Raw genomic sequence first — 17,418 nt, 5'->3', positions numbered from 1 at the left:
TTTGTGTTTCCCTTGTGATTGAGTGCTCAGCCCAATTGGACCCGAGCTCTCAGTCACTCACTCACTCAGTCGGTCAGCCGGGATAGTCTCAACAACAAGCAGGTTTTGAAAATAGATGCACGTCGCCTGGTGTTAGCCCCATGACTGACAGTCCATCTGGACGTGTTCCCACTCGTTCCCCCAGCCTGAGGCCCCCCAGGCAATCCTTGACAAAATGAGCAGAATAGAAATTGGATATACCGTCTCTCTACCTTGCAATTTGGGGATAGCCCTGTCCGTGGTGCTGAAAATGGACCAAATTCCAGTTGTCTCGATGTTTGACTGAAGTGAGTTTCAACTATGGATGTGCTTTTTAAAGTAGAAATGGTCACTTATGGTGATTCATCACGATACTTTGTATTCTAATAAGGCAGGGGTCGGGAACCTTTTTGACAGAGAGAGCCATAAACAATTCATATTTTCTAATGTTATTTCTTGAGAGCCATTTACGGAATTGAAAGGTAAAAATACATGAAAATATGTGATGTTTTTTTTGTCATTTCACCACTTTTAAAGTTCAAAAAGTCTCTGAATTATTTTGACAACATTGTTATGCTGTTGGTAATAAATCAGTATCAATGATATCATCAAACAAAATTATGATTAAAGTGGTGGTAGAGGTAGTGTCAACGTGACGTGACATTCCTATTAGTGGGTTTAGGACTCAGCTATATCACCAGTGATTTCCATATTTTATATCACAGGTTAGCGGAGAGCCATATGCACCCATGGAAAGAGCCACATATGGCTCCCGAGCCACAGGTTCCCTACCCCTGTAATAAGGTATCGTGTGCTCCCGTCGTCAATCCATATATCATTTTAAGATGTCACTCTTTGAGCAATTTTGCATTACAACACTGGCTATTTTGACTCAGTGTCCGCCATTGACGGCGCTAGACGACCAATTCAGTGGCGCTGGAACTTGAGAATTTTCCTCCAGTTTACCCAGTTTGAATGAATTGAACGTCTATGAATGCCAAAATCCCACTTAAATTCTCCTTATTTACAAACGACGTAAATGTTTTACCAGTCATGTTTAAAAAAATGGTTACAATTTTTAGTGCAGATTAAAAAAGCCGAATTCTCTTCCTAACCACAGGAACCACAAAAATCTCATCTATTTGGAATTAAAAATAGTACCACTCTTTTTAGAGTGCCCTTATCAGTCACGACTGACTACATACACAGAAATCATTTTGTTTGCACAAATCTTAAAGTAATGCCCAAAGATAACAATCGAAAAGTTTCCCAAAAGTCCGATACAAATTGTATCTTTTGAACGCCGCACCGTCGGCTGCAGCGGGAAACGGACAGACAGGCATTGTAATAGATCATCGATAATCACCCCGATTAGCTCCCGCAGAAGCCGCAACGCTGTCACGAAACCTAACACGACTTTAGAATAAACTACTACACTTTGTGAATTCCATGGCTGAGACGCAGGATATCTTTCTGAGGGCTCAAAATCGGACATTCGGTGGACTGAGCGAAGGTAGTCGCGCTCACGAGCGGTGTGTTGTTATGGCGCCGATTACGAAACTTGTAAGCTAACCATTAGCGTCCGAGCCATTAAGTTAAAGTCCATAGTTTGCTAAAAACGCACTTTCGTAACTTGTGTTTTTCGTTGAATTAACTTCACCTCCGTGTCAGGTTAAAATGCTCTTTTCTTACATGTTGTTTTGTTATTAAGTATGCTTTATTCCTTCCTCCATTCGACGCATTTAATTGATAAACAAAAGTACAGCTGGCGTAATTGTTTTCCTTAAAAGTTCCTGCAATGTGTTCCGTCTCGTTTAATATTGTTGTTATTATGTTATTTGTTAATACTCGAATTTCCATTGAACGTGAATTGTTATTATGTTATTCGTTGTTTGTTAATACTCGAATATCCATTGAACGTTAACAAGAATACGAGGAATACAAAATCCTCAGTTCAAACTTGTTGAAACTTAAATGTAAAATATCCTAAACGACAGAAAGACCAAAACAATTAAGAAAAAATATATAAAATTGAAATGGCTTGAATTCAAATCCTCCAAATGAAATAGAAAAAATGAATTGAAACATGAAAAACAACAACGAAAAGACACGCAAACTATTCCATTGACTTTCCCAGTACAGCGTCGTTGCAAACATTGTGTTTTAATCTGAAGTGAAAATAAATTCAATTCCTGCCACTTGGAAGATTGTTTGATTTGCGTTTGAAGATGTATAGAGTCTACGTCCAGAGAGTATTACGTTCTCCTTTCTCCGCGGTCTTGTCGTCTATGTCTGCATGTTTTAATCTTCCTCTTTGTCTTTGAAAAGACATATATATTCCTGTAAGTGACTAGAGAGACAGCCATTGTTCTATAAATTGCGCCCGGAGCAAGAAAAAGCTTGGCGGATTAATTGGAGATCCCCGATGCAGCGCAGCAAGCGTACTCAAATGTAGAGCTCAAATGTTTTGCCATATGCTTTTTTTGGTGTCATATGCATATGCTGCTATTTAAAGAGAAATGGAGGGAGGCCCATATCGGCTTTAAATGTTGTCAAATCCCATTGCTTTATTAACATCGGCGTCTGCTTCCCTTCTTTTTATGGAAAGCGCTGACAATCTGCTCTTTTCAATTAATATTGAGAGTGATTTCCATTTTTGGGCCGTCCCGTTATGTCATACATGGATTATGCAAAGTACTCACCTCGCTCTTCCACAAGGAGCTTTTTGTTAATCGTTTTCTTTTTTTTTTTTGGCAGTAAGCGTGTGAGTTGACTCTAAAAGCTATATGTGACAGTCATATGCAGCCACTTACACAAATATGACTTTTAATAGAATGCCATGAATACCTAAATATGATCACTTGACAGCTGTCCAAAAATGGACACTTTTTTGGGGGGGTCATATGCAATGTTCCCTCTATTTTTTTGTTTGTCTGGGCAGAAAGACAACCTCCCTGAGCACACTGAGTACCAGTGTGAGCAACATCATCATTGCTCGTTATGGGCACACACCAGTATCACACCTGCCATAAGCAGGTGTATGTCTACTACACATAAATGATTTAGTAATAATAAAATGTAATGATTAATATCTATGAATGGGTGGCCCGGCGGATGAGTGGTTCGCGCGTCGGCCTCACAGCAAAAAATAAAATAAAAATGGCATTTTATTTTGTGCGCTCCATATGATTTGCTGTGCGCAGAGAAGATGAGTAGTGCGCAATTGCTTAGAGGGAACATTGGTCATGTGACTATTTTGGTCATTCCCCCAATTATTATTATTTTGAAAAAAACTTCAGTGTCCTAAAGAGTCCTAATTTGTGCAAGTAGGAGGAGTTAAACCTGTTTTAGGATGAAATATTTTGCCCCCAATTTTGAGGTTAATTTTATTTTTATTTTTCTTGTGCAGATTTGGAACGCGAATGGACGGGACCCTTCTACTTCATCCAAGCCGCAGACCCCCAGCTTGGCCTGATGAAAGCCTGGCGAGAAGGCGACTGCGACGGCGGCGGCGACGAATGGGCCGAGGAAGTCGAGCTGACCAAGCGAGCCGTGGAGGCCACCAACCGTTTGCGTCCCCGCCCCAGGTTTATGGTGCTCTGCGGTGACCTGGTTCACGCCATGCCAGGTAACGCAAATGCCTTTTCACTCTTCTTCATCATCTTAAAAAAAAAAAGACACAATCGTTGATAGCTAACCAAAAATACCTCAGTTTATACACTTATTAACGTTCATTAAGTTGGGCAAGCTGCGCCGGCCAGTCTATGAAATCAAAAATTCAGACTTGCGTCCTTTTTTTCTCTCCAGATAGACTTCAATCCAGAATTCTCATACCTTCTAATATCGTTTTAAACTGTAAACAATGGCTTACAGATGTCTTGATGCAAAAAAAAATGCACTGAAATTGCATATAAGACAAATAGTATTGTTGTTTTGCATTCATTTTCTGAACTGCCTCAAGGGTGCTGGAGCTTATCCCAACTAACTACAGACACCCTGAATGGGTGGCCAGCCAATTGCAGGGCACGCGGAGACATAGGAGAGCTAATCGTGGCTAGGGGCAATTTAGCATACAATTAGCCTAGCATGCATATTAGCGATCCTAATAACTAGGAGACCGACTTACGATTGGGCACTAAAACGATGTCACGGATATCAGGACTGCGCTATATTTACTCTTTAATGATCATTTCCAACAAATGGTCGCCTGAGCCAAAATGGCTCGGACTGGTTTCGCCGTCGATGGCTCCGGGGCTGGCGAATTCTATTCCAAGCGGATGTATGGCGTGGCTATCTGGCCCCGGTCAAATGAATTGATTTGTTTTGGGTCTTTGAGATGCTTGGGCGATGTTTCCAGGCCAGGAAGGAAGGTTTGGAGTCTGCTCCGTTTGGTTTCCCCGCCAGTCTGTAAACAACATCTTCCCTCATGACAGCCGCTGATATTTATCTATGAAAAAGCGCAGCCCTCCTGGCTATTCTTTGCAATCTTTAGTTTCTAGTCTGAACAAGATTGCAGCTCCTGATCACAGCAGCTTAGCTGTACTTTTCTTTTTTCTTTTTTTTGCTTTGCTTGCCAATGGGAAAAAAACAACAGCAACAAAAAAAGAACATGTTTTGCCCTTTGCAATATCTAGGACACAGGTGTTTAAGTGGTGGCCCGGGGGCCAAATCTGGCCCGTCACATCACGTCGTGTGGCCCGAGAAAGAAAATGATGAGTGCCGACTTTCTGTTTTAGGATCGAATTCAAATGAAGACTATACATTTATATTATATTTCCTGATTTTGCCCTTTTTAAATCAATAAGTGCCATTTTTTAATCCATTTTTTCAGTTTTTAGTTCAATATTTTGTAAAATCTAAAAATAAATATCTAAAAATATTGTCTGTTTTCCACTTTGATATTGAACATAATTTTTAAAAAGACACGGAAGCTCAAAGAAACGTTGTTTTAGATCTAAAACTGACTATTTACAGCTTTTGAGCCAATTCTTTAATCCATTTTTTTTTTCAATATCTAAATATTATATCTAAAATGGTCCAACCCACATGAAATCAAGTTGACGTTAATGCGGCCCACGAACCAACCCGAGTTTAACCCCCTTGATCTAGGCCATCGGCATGGACGTCCGCCAATTTGATCACGTGATCGGAAATCCTGAATTGTGAAGGGAACTCCCTTTGACCGCTTGATTTTTTTTTCTTTCTTGTCGTCTTTTTCTGCCTTCAAAGCGCCAAGGGTTGAAGACGGGAATGTTGATGGACTTGTAGATCAAAAGCTTGACCTGGAGGCGCAGATCCTTCCTTCTTCATCCTCACATTCCAGGGAAGCCTTTTGCATTAGTGCTGATATCACACAAGTTTGATCCAGCTCCTTCCCACTTCTGGCATCAATTTGACACCCATTGCCAAAACGTACACGAGGACTTTGCTTCGAAAACGTCATGCTATCCACAGCTCAGGATGCATTTAAGGCTTTGATATTGTGTCCACCTGTTTGCCGCACGAACCTCAATCTAGGGCAAGGGTGTCAGACTCGGGTTGGTTTGCGGGCCGCTTTAATGTCAACTCGATTGCATGTGACCATTTTAGGTATAATATTTAGATTTTTTTTTATAAATGGATTAAATGAACTGGATTAAAGGGCTTGAATATTCCGTTTTTTATAGATTTAAAACAATGTTTATTTTAGCCTTTTTTAAATATTATTAGATATTACAAAATGATTTTTGAACTAAAAACAAAGAAAATATGGATTAAAAAAATAGCAATTATCGATTTAAAAAGGGGAAAATCATGAAATGTAATATACATCTATACTCTTCATTTGAATTTGATCCTAAAACAGAAAGTCGGCACTCATGATTGACTTTCCCGGGCCACACAAAATGATGCGGCGGGCCAGATATGGCCCCCGGGCCGCCACTATGACACCTGTGATCTAGGGGTTACCATATCGCCAGCCATTGTTATTTGTAGCCTGTTCATAATGTACTTTTATCTTTTTTACCCGAATTTTGTGATTGAGTGAGTGTACTAACACCCTTTGCTCAATTTGCCGGTGTCAAAGACTTTAACAAGCAACCTTCAATTGCCCCAAAACCAACCAGAAGTCACCTGAAAATGCCCCCAAATCAACAGAAAGCAACCAATGAAAAGCAAGCGGCCTGGACATTCCCCCAAAATTGAAAGAAAATCATCCAAAGTTCACAGAAACTGACCTGTAAGCACCATAAAATGACAATTTAGGCAAAATAATCAACAATAGAGGTACCATTTCACTTAAAATGGCAACCAATGCTCATCCGTCAGTCCCAGGGACGGCGCTAGACGTCCAATCTATTTTGTCCGCGAGGGTCGGATGAGCGAGCGTCCGTCAATTTTTTGGCCCACGTGAAATCTAATTGGCCCAAATTGGGCCCGCCCACCAGAGTTTGACACCCCCGCAATGGAAAGGAATTGAACTCGTCAAGGTAAGCCGAGTACGAGTAAGAGTGGATTGTGCCGTATGTGGAAATGAGATATGTACTTTCCATAATTAAAGACATTTGCCCATGTCAAGCGAATACGCCTTATGCTGACGGCGGCTAGCCAGGGAATATGCTGAATGGCCCCGTTTGACATCCATCCCAAATGTGCGTAAGCGCGGGGTTATTACAGCATTAGCAGGTGCAACACTGGCCTCAGCATTTCAAATGACAAGCGCCGCCTAGCCGCCTATCTCCCATTCCAGCTTCATTAGCGTGACAGCCTAGCCTCTGCTCCGCCGTGCTCCGCTTCAATTCCAGCGCCGGCCAGATCGCCAGATCCCATCACACCGGGCGGAATGATAAATCCGCAAAGCCCGGCCAAGAGAACACGCAGCTATCGCCTCCGGATAATATTTGCACTCTGTCGATTCTTTCTTCGAAGAAGTAGAGTCACGGGCAGCCGAGTGGGGTCGAGGGTTCAATCCCAGGGGGGTCCTCACTGTGTGGAGTTTGCATCTTTTACCTGGGCTTGTGTGGATTTTCTTTGGGTACTCTGCTTTTCTTTCCAGAATCATGTATGCTAAGCTAGCTGGTTAAACACTGTAAATAGCCTAACCCTAGCTACGATAGGTTGTTCTTTATCTCCTCGTGCCCTGCGATTGGTTGGCCGCCCATTCAGGGTGTCCGCCGTTCGGTGCTCAAAGTCAGCTGGGATCGGCTCCAGCACCCTCGCGAACCTTTGGAAGGATCGTATTCCACAGTCTCAGCTAGGAAATCCCATTACAGACCATCTGCTATACATAATATACTTCATTGGAAACTTGAATTTTTATTCTTTTCCACTAAGACGGGTCGGGAACCTTTTTGACGAAGAGAGCCATAAACAATTCATATTTTCAAACATTATTCCTTGAGAGCCATACTCAGAATTTAAAAGTAAAAATACATGAATATGTGTGCATTTATTAATCATTTCACCACTTTGAAAGTAAAAAAAAGTCTCTGAATTATTTTAAGAATATTTTTTCACTCTTGCTAATCAATGGGTATCAATGAGAGGATGCATGCAGAAGAGTATAATGAAGAAAAATTATGATTCAAAGGCCGCTGCGTTCGGGACATAGGTGGTCTTTCACCAGCGGTTCCCATATTTTATCACACAGTTTAGCGGAGAGCCATATACACCCATCAAAAGAGCCACAAATGGCTCCCGAGCCATAGGTTCCCTACCCCTGCACTAAGATAACATCAGCAGCATGCATCATTTTTTGAAAAAAGTTTTTTTTTACAATATTGCCAGGTTTTTGTCTTGTTACGAATTGATCGCAATTGACTTTTTTTTTTTTGCAGGCACCCCTTTCCGAGAGGATCAGGAGCGAGACCTAAAAATGGTCTTAAAGGACACCGACCCTTCTATCCCACTGGTGTTTGTCAGTGGCAATCATGACCTCGGAAACACCCCAACGCCCGCAACCGTGGAGCAGTACTGCCGTGCATGGGGAGATGACTATTTCAGCTTCTGGGTAAGCTCCTATTTTATACCTCTTTTAATTCTACGTCACCGTTACGCAATTCTAAAGGACATAGAATTGAAAAATCTCCAAAAATGGCCACTTCTAGTAAAAGAGGAAAATCTAATGAATGTCGCATGAGTGAGTAAAATATTTAAAAAAAATGAAGCAATCAATACGTAAACCTTAGATTGAAGTGGAGACGCTAGCGTTTGGAATTCGGCTAACATTTGTGCAAACAAAATGCTTTGAAAGTTGGGACTCGTTTGCCATGCGTGTCGGGGAATTTATTTCTCGAGGTACTGTCATTTAAGAGAATTAATGAGCGAGGGTTCCTCATGAAGAATTTTTGCCATTTTTCTTTTTGCCTGCAGGTTGGCGGAGTTCTTTTCCTGGTTCTAAACTCCCAGCTCTACTTCGATTCGTCAGCCTGTCCCCAATTGAGGGAAGCTCAGGAAAGCTGGCTGGACACGCAGCTGAGCAAAGTATCGTCCTCGTCCTCTTTGGTAAATACTCCCTGGTCCAGGACCAAGGACATTTCCCAGAATCATCCTATGTGTCTTTTGTCCTCGTCCAGAAACCCAAACACGTCGTGGTGTTCCAGCACATTCCTCTGTACATCTCCAAACCTGACGAAGAAGACGACTACTTTAACCTACAGAGGGAAGTCAGGCAAAAATTGATCCACCGATTTAAGGAAGCAGGTATGTCTAGCTTAACTTTTACCAGCGGTGCAAAATAATTTCAAATTGGCAAAGGGAAAAATGATTTGATGCCATTTTAAGACCCCCACCACTCGGCAAAAAAACACCATTGGGAATTACCGTCCGCCATTCTTTGGTTAAGTTCGCACCTGATAGGTTTATTAATAGGTACACTTTAATAAAAACAGAGACATCGTTGACAGATGATTCTGAAGAAACAGCATCCTCTGTCCATTTAGTCGCGCATAGTCAAAACACTAACTGTAATCTGATTCAAACAATTGCATAAGATAACCGAATAACACCATTAAGGTCAAAAAACAACTGCCACAACAATTGCATATCAGGTCGGAAATCAAAACAACTGCGTAAGAATTTGCACATATAAGCATAATAATTCCATATATGGTAAAAACCGAGCGACAGTATTTTTAAACAATATGCGAGTATTTTCAGAAGTTGGTTCGATTATCGCCATCTGCCGGAATCCAAGTCAAAGCAATTTAAGAGTCCTTCGTAGATCTTCATCGCGAACTCCGATCAACAGTCCTTGACCTGGAACGTGGTGTCCTGTCCGATTCAATAGTCCTGAAAACAATTAAATGTCCTCGAAGTGGCTGCGTCCTTTTGCCCGGTACCAAATTAGATGAAGCTCCTATACATATTAATGATTTAAAATGCACATATAATAATATCCCCGAATAACCCCAACAGCACCTAAATCTTATTGTAAAACCACTCTATTATCCAGTACTGCAGAGTATAATACTTTAAGATGGTTTCAGTCCTCTGTAAAGTGCTTTAAAATATCTTGTTTTAATGCCAGTGCTCTTCATTGCCAGCACATCTAAACTGGAGCCTACTTAAGATTCCTTAACCAGGATTGTTACATCGGAGAAAAAAAACACACACGGGAACGGGAGGATTATTTCACACACACACATACGCGCACACACACCCACAAAGTAAGAGAAGACGGCCACAATTGATTTAAATAATGCATGACTTCCTAAAAGTCATTCCTACTGCAAATCCATTATTACGGACTTGGAGTAAAAGTGAGTCTTCAACTCACAAGGACACCTAGTCTTTACCCGACACACACACGCTAACACACACTTGTTCGTCACAGCACGGTGGCAATTTTCCACAACGGATTGACGGGCCCCCTTCAACGGCCCCGCGCTCCTTCTCAATCATTCATCAAGGTGACTGACTGCACGGGGAGAGTATTAATTCCATTACTCATCCATTATGTCTGCCCGTCGTTTTCACCACGTTGCCGCGACAAGCTCTCTGGCGTTATGGATTATTCCTCCTTCAAACAAACACTAGTTAACCATTCCAAGGGCACTTCTCTTTTGAAATGCTAAATCCAAGCGAAACCCGGCCATCCTTTGTCGCCTATATAATGTAAACCACAGGTGTCAAAGTGGCGGCCCGGGGGCCAAATCTGGCCCGCCGCATCATTTTGTGCGGCCCGAGAAAGTCAATCATGAGTGCCGACTTTCTGTTTTAGGATCAAATTCAAATAAAGATTATAGATGTATATTATATTTCCTGATTTTCCCTTTTTTAAATCAATAATTGCAATTTTTATCCATTTTTTTCTTTTGGTGTTTTTAGGTCAAAAAGCATTTTGTAAAATCTAAAAATAAATATATAAAAATATTTTCGGTTTTCCACTTTAATATTGAATATAATTAAAAAAAAAATGTTTCCATTTGAAAGGAAAAACCAATGACTATTAGATGTTTTCCCTTACTAAGAAAAAAAAGTTCAAATAAACAGTTTTATATCTATAAAATGTTTTAAGATCAAATTCAAATGATTATAGATGTACATTACATTTCCTGATTTTCCCCTTTTTAAAATCAATCATTGCAATTTTTAATTACATTTTTTCTTTTGTGTTTTTAGTTCAAAAAGCATTTTGTAAAATCTAAAAATAAATATATAAATATTTTCCTTTTTCCAGTTTAATATTGAACATCATTTAAAAATATATATTTTTTCCTTCTGAAATGAAAAACATGATTAAAATAAATTTTCCATTACTGAGAAAAAAGCTCAAATGACCTTAATGCGGCCCACGAACCAACCCGAGTTTGACACTTGACGTAAACACTACATCCCGGGGGCCGTTCTACGTATACGTACCGCATGCGGGGCGTGAGCCGTAGGCTATACGGAACAAAGGGCTCAATATGGATGGAGTTGTAGGCTTCTGCCGACGGGCAAAACGGCGCCATACGTCTTCCTCCCGTCTGTCCTCGTCCATTCACAGACACGTAGCGCCCGACGTAAATAAATGCGCCTGCCGAATTCTGCGTGGCGACGATGAAAAATGGATGTTTTGGCATTTTATGAATACGGAATCCATCCCCCCGCTTGTTTGCTTTACCGCCACGGCTCGGTTCATGCGTGCGAGTGAAATATTTGATTGGGTTTTTGTTGTTGTTGTCACGTCTGCCAAATCCAATCGCGTAATTCTCAAGATAAATGATCGCAGCGACTCTTCAATTTGGCCACTTACGTATTCGAGTCAAGCCTGCGCTATAGTTTAAGTGGTGGTGTCGAGAATACCTGTGGCAGATCCACAAGATACAGTATTCTGCGCCTCAATCCCCATAGTCAAATCGTCAAAGAACACCTTGTAATTCTATTTAAATTACCTTCAAATTGAGTGTATGGCTAACCTTCACAATTGCTAATGACAACAAACTACTATAACACCATAATGCACCAAATTTTCTGTGTTTTGTGCTTATTAGACATTATATAACATTTGCAGCATGGTCAGAATTTGGATGATAATGTTTACTTTCAGCACCACGTATTCTTTTGCCATCGATCTAAAATGATGCATACCGTATTTTTCAGACTAGGTTGCACCTGAGTATAAGTCGCGCTAGCCAAAGAATACACAAAAAGGGGAAAATAATTTTTAAAAAAGGGTAATATATGTCACACTGGAGTATAAGTCGCATTTTTGGGGGGGCATTTTTTTTTTAAATTTTATCTGAAGCCAAGAACAAGCATATCTTAAAGTATCAATCGTAAAAATGGAGAACAACAGGCCGCTAAATTCACCTATTGGGGCAGTTTGTGGAACCTATTAACCGTGATTAACGAAGTATGTCTAACTTATAACTATGCCTTTTCTTGCTACTGTCACAATTAAATTTCCCGAATACGGGATGAATAAAGTTATCCAATCCAATCCAATTACCGCAATAGTCGCAGGGCCAGCCAAAATATGAAAAAAGTGCGAGTGTAAATGTGGCAAAGCTTTCCCGGTTGACCAGACCCGATTGCCGTTCCTTCTTCTATGCAACATTAGCTGGCCCTCTACACAATCTAATGATCTGCAAGAGTCAAATACAAAAGTAAATAGTCTGCAGACAGAAATATATGGCACTGCTAATGTATGTTTTTTATTATAATCTCATTGTTAATTTTTTTCTAGTGCGATGTGACTAAAGAAACCGCCCCCCACCCCCCAAAAAATGGTGTCACACGTGCACGTCTTTTGTGCTGGCGAAGGCGTAAATATGTGTGCACGCCTGATGGATTTGTCCGCCACTATCTATATTTTTGTCTCTCCACGCCACAGCTGTTCATGGGAAAAAGCCACAACAGCAATTAGTCTTGGTCTTCCTCGTCGGAGTGAGCATTTCCGCCACGGGACCGTCGTCTGCGTTCCAGCTCATATTAACCACGCGCTAATTCCGCGTTATGACTCCCCATTGGGCTACTTAAGCATCTCGCCATCCCTTTTTTTTAATTGCGCTGGCACTTACCGTGGCTTGGGTGGGATGTGACAATAATTTGCTTGATATGAAATTTTCCTTCCTTTCCCGGCTCTCGTGTTTTCTTTCCCGACTGCCAATAAAGCGATGGGACAATTAAAAGTAACTTTAAAGTCACACCATAGTCGCAATAGTTTCCTTCCTACAATGATTTAATGACTTTAGAAGACCTTTTCCATCATTCCCGAGGGCGCTTTTACGCCGCTATCGTACCTCTAATCAGTGGAAATAAGTCTCGGCTAAACTTTTCCCTGCACTTTAGGCGGCATTTCAGTGAAAGCTCAAGGTTTCCCAGTCTTAGTTGCTCCATTTTTCTCGGAATACTGGAAATATGTGGTGGAAAGTGGCGTCCCAGTGGAACTCTCAGCCTCGACTCCCACTATAAATTAGACGGAGAACTGTAATTACATTCCTGCAGTGTTCACTTCCTTCTTTCTATAGCGCTCATCTAGAATATTTGGAGCCCGTGAGCATGGACAAGCTAATTTTTATTCATTATGTCGCTAATTTTTATGCTAGTTATGTGAAAAACTGAAATGTAAACCTATTTAGCTTGTTCTTCATTTTACGATGACCACTTTAACATGTTTGTTTTTTGGTTTAGGACAGGGGTGTCAGACTCGGGTTGGTTCGCGGCCGCGTTAACGTCAACTCGATTTCATGTGGGCCGGACCATTTTAGATATAATATTTAGATTTTGTGGATTAAATGAACTGGATTAAAGGGCCTGAATATTCAGTTTTTTATACATCTAAAACAATGTTTATTTTAGCTTTTTTGATATATATTTTTAGATTTTACCAATTTTTTTTAAAACTAAAAACACAGAAAAAATGATTAAGATGACAATTATCGATTTAAAAGGGGGAAAATCAGGAAATTTAATATACATCTATACTCATCATTTTTATTTGATCCTAAAACAGAAAGTCGGCACTCATGATTTACTTTCCCGGGCCGCACAAAATGATGCGGCGGGCCAGATTTGGCCCAGGGGCCACCACTTTGACACCTGTGGTTTAGTATAAAATAAGAAATTGCCCTTATAGTTCAAAAAATACGGTAATTGGATCGGTCAAAATGAGGCGACTTGAACTTGGGTACAAAAATTTGCAGTCTAGTTTAGGCGCAGATACGCGGACAGATATGACAAAAAAAAACCGTCACAAATGAGGGCTGGGAAATGAAAATCATTAGGATTGTGAATTTAGCTTACGGCTAATGGAGTGCTACATACATTAGCTAATTAGCGGCCAAGATAAGGCTTGTTCTGGCAAGTATCTGCTCCTCTTTCTTTGTCTCCTTCCCGGGTCTTCCATTTTTTAACGGGGAAGTCACATTTATTACCCGGCAGGGAACTGATAAGAGGCCGCCGCTTAGTCTTTAACCCCGTTGTTTTAATGATGCGCTTGAATCATGCCTTTGTTTTTTACCCCGCGGCGTCTCCCAGAGTATCTGTTCTTTCCTCGCGCTTTAAACAAAAGTGGGAGATTTTCCGCGATAAAATAGCGAGCCCAAAGACGCGGCTGTCACTTTGCCCAACAACGGGATTTGGAAAGTAATGGCGTTCTTTTTGGATAGCAAAACTACGGAAAAGGCCTATGGAAAAAACCAAAACAGACTTATTTCATTCTTATTATTTAATAGAATCAAATATCTAGAAATGGAAACATTCTGAGACTAAAGAAGTCAGACTTGGACAGTAAGAAAGTCCAAATTTGGACTTTTAAAACCACATTTTATTTTTTTTCTTAGTCGCCCTAATCCTTTCCTGTAAAAAAAAAACAGATTAGCTCCGCGATTTAAATTTTTTTGGGTCCCTTTTGTTGTAAAATCCATTTTGAGGAGCAGCCATTAGCATGTTCCAAATGCCCCAAAAGGCATGTAAGCAATCCATTTTTCAAATTATTTTTTTGTGCTCGTTTGCGTGCGTTTGGACGACAACCAGAAGCAGCCGCTCGACGCCGATGGGTAGATAAGGACGATTGACGATTGACGAAAAGGTGCCTCGCTCAGCACGCGACATCATTTGGCCGCCTCTCTCATGCAAATCATTCCCGTCTTGTAATTATTTGGCTGTACTTTGAGGACAAAATGGCTCCTCGGGACGATTGTTGGCGCCGCGTGGGCCGGCGCAGAAGGTAAATGTCTCGGTCCGTAATAACTCACGAGGCAGAAAACTCCACGCGCAATTAGCAAAGCCCTTCGTTCACGTGGCCGGCAACGAATGAAAGGGACTTGAATGAAATCTTTCGCCTCGAAAAATCCAGCTCGGTAGCAAACCTGATTACATGCGTGAAGGTGGGACACTTTTTGTATTCTGGGGGCGGAGTGTTGCATTTTTTCAGTGTTTTTTTCCCCGTTAGTCAGTGCGAATGGCGGAGCTTGTTCGCTAATACGAGAGGAGTATATAGTACTTCTCGTTGGCAAGTGGTCGTGCATTTGTGTGCATCATTTTGGGAATATTTTGAAGGCAATATAAAAGCAAACAACCCTCGATAGGTTGCATCTGAAAGTCAGGGTGGAGGCGGGGCAAATAGAGCAAACCAGTATTAAGTTTAGTGCACAGGTGTCAAAGTGGCGGCCCGGGGGCCAAATCTGGCCCGCCGCATCATTTTGTGCGGCGCGGGAAAGTCAATCAAGAGTGCCGACTTTCTGTTTTAGGATAAAATTAAAATGAAGAGTATAGATGTATATTAAATTTCCTGATTTTCCCCCTTTTAAATCAATAATTGTCATTTTTTTAAATCCATTTTTTCTGTGTTTTTAGTTCAAAAATCATTTTGTAAAATCTAAAAATATATATTAAAAAAAGCTCAAATAAACATTGTATTAGATCTATGAAAAACTGAATATTTAGGGGCTTTAATCCAATTCATTTAATCCATTTATAAAAAAACCAAATCTAAATATTATATCTAAAATGGTCCGGCCCACGTGAAATCGAGTTGACGTTAAAGCGGCCCGCGAACCAACCCGAGTCTGACACCCTTGGTTTAATTTTAAATTTAGATTAAACGTATTTTTGAGTGTGTCTGCATCGTAATCCAAGTTCATTTCAATTTGTTTATGTTACGAGCGTGTTGCCATACAAAAAGTCCGTCTCTCTCTCCCCTCCGCAAAATCCGTCTAATTTTAGTACTATTAAACACATTTTAATACTATTAAACCACTATTTATTTGTTACTTTGTTAATAGATGGCGAATTAGAACAAATCAAAATGTTTTTCCAATCCAATATCCTGTTTTTTTCAGAGGGTTGGAACGAATTCATTCGATTTTGAGTCCCGGAACGCATTAAGCTTGTATCTGGAGGCACCACCGTCCGTCCGTACATGGCTAAAAAGATTGTTTCTTTCATTTGAAATGTACTCGGCTGTCTGTCATTCACGTGAATGTTCTCACCCAGGCGAGAATTCACTTTGGCTTTGTGTAGCTTTTCATTAGCGTTACCGCTTACTCTGGACTTTTTTTTCTGTTATTTTTCGGGGGGCGCAAACAGCCAGCCCTTTTCACTCCATCGCTCCCGCCTTATTAGCAGTGGAAGCAAAGGCCAGTCCCCACGTGGGAGCCTTCATCATAAAAGAAAAGCCACTGTTGTGCGGCTCGCAGGTAAATAGGATTTCCGCCAGACGAGGAATTATCAGGCAGAAAAGTTTTCACCAGCTGGGGAAGTCCGAGTCACCCGATTTTGACGATTTGCCGACGCCCCAAAAGTATATCCAAATGTCATTAGATTTATAGAAAAAGGTGATCTCAACAAAGCAGAAATAAAACAAAGGCAAATCCCATTCTGAAAAATCAACTGTGCCGCACCAAAACTAGGTTAGAAAGATTTTTTTTTTTTACAGGAATAAGCCTGTACAGCAAAATAAGTATTGGTCACCTCCTGTGGTGAATTGAGCTCTTTTATTTGGGATTTTTCGTCTTTGTTTGGCTGTCGTGGGACATTTTCTCTTATTTCTGCCGTGTTTTGTTTCAATAGTGTCAATATAAATCTATAAAAATTCTAAAATATGCTGCCTAGAGGGAGTTTTTTTTTAAATAATAATAAATAGACACCATATAAAAACACTCTGTACATCAACCGCGTTAAGCGAGGTATTACTGTCATTGATTTTGTTATTCATTGGCTTAGTAACTGTGACCATGTTTTACTGCCATTGACCATCAATGGCATCTAATGAGTTAGTAATAAAAAAAAAATAGAAATATCTTTTTCCCCCACACCGATCCTCTGAAAACGGCGGATTTCCCAACACGCACGCCATCGTATCGGGGACATCCCTAGCAGGAACGCTTCTGGTCGTACAATTCCGTGGGTGTTTGACAGCCTTTAATCGTTTTTCTTTTCATGCTATTTTCACTCGCTCATTTATCCCGGCCGGATGTAGCTTGACTGACTGGCGCGCCGCGTAAAGGTCGGAAGTCCCAGAAGGCCGCCGCCCACTCCAACGGCACTCCGCTAACAATGCGTAGCGAGCGGCGGATGCCGTTTATGCCAGAGAAGGAGGCAAAATGCTGCTTTGGGATTGGCTCTTTTCCCAAAGATGGGCTATTTTCCCAAAAGGGAGCCAGCCAACCAGCTGTTATTGACCTGGAGGCAGAGGTCGTTTTGCATCCAAGCTAAGGCTAAAGCTAAAGCTAAGGCTTCTCAAACCCGCAGTGGATTGCGAGAGTTTTTCATTAGACGGCAAATTCACCCGATGACGATCAAAAGAGAATGAAATGCGGTGATTTTGTTTCCGTGGAAAGTTTTCTCCAATGTTTTAGCTTTTGAATCCGCATGCTAGTTTCATGAATATGCTTATGCTAGTCAATTTGTATTCCTGTCATCCACCAGTTGAAATCACAGAGCAGCCTGCCTTCAGGCGGGAGGGCACAATTATAACCTTTACGTCATTTT

At 41.0% G+C, this 17,418-nt stretch overlaps 1 protein-coding gene across 4 annotated transcripts in view; it reads left to right on the top strand.

Annotated features, from left to right (window-relative positions):
- The window catches only part of cpped1 (calcineurin-like phosphoesterase domain containing 1), a 71,420-nt gene that overhangs the window by 50,035 nt on the left and 3,967 nt on the right, over positions 1-17,418 (top strand). The window contains exons 4-8 of one of the 4 annotated variants that reach the window (XM_077625096.1): positions 744-822; positions 3,428-3,646; positions 7,836-8,008; positions 8,371-8,502; positions 8,574-8,700. In XM_077625096.1, coding sequence (XP_077481222.1) covers positions 3,493-3,646; positions 7,836-8,008; positions 8,371-8,502; positions 8,574-8,700 — 586 coding nt within the window. In that variant the 5' untranslated portion in view covers positions 744-822; positions 3,428-3,492. Of the gene's footprint in view, positions 1-743; positions 823-1,352; positions 1,532-3,427; positions 3,647-7,835; positions 8,009-8,370; positions 8,503-8,573; positions 8,701-17,418 lie in introns of those variants that run through there. The other 3 variants (XM_077625095.1, XM_077625094.1, XM_077625097.1) reach the window with 3 other exon arrangements.

This window comes from Stigmatopora argus, chromosome 18 (assembly GCF_051989625.1).
Source record: "Stigmatopora argus isolate UIUO_Sarg chromosome 18, RoL_Sarg_1.0, whole genome shotgun sequence".
NCBI classification, from domain to species: domain Eukaryota; kingdom Metazoa; phylum Chordata; class Actinopteri; order Syngnathiformes; family Syngnathidae; genus Stigmatopora; species Stigmatopora argus.
The sequence above is the reverse complement of the archived record's forward strand: the minus strand, read 5'-3'. Positions and strand labels throughout refer to the sequence as shown.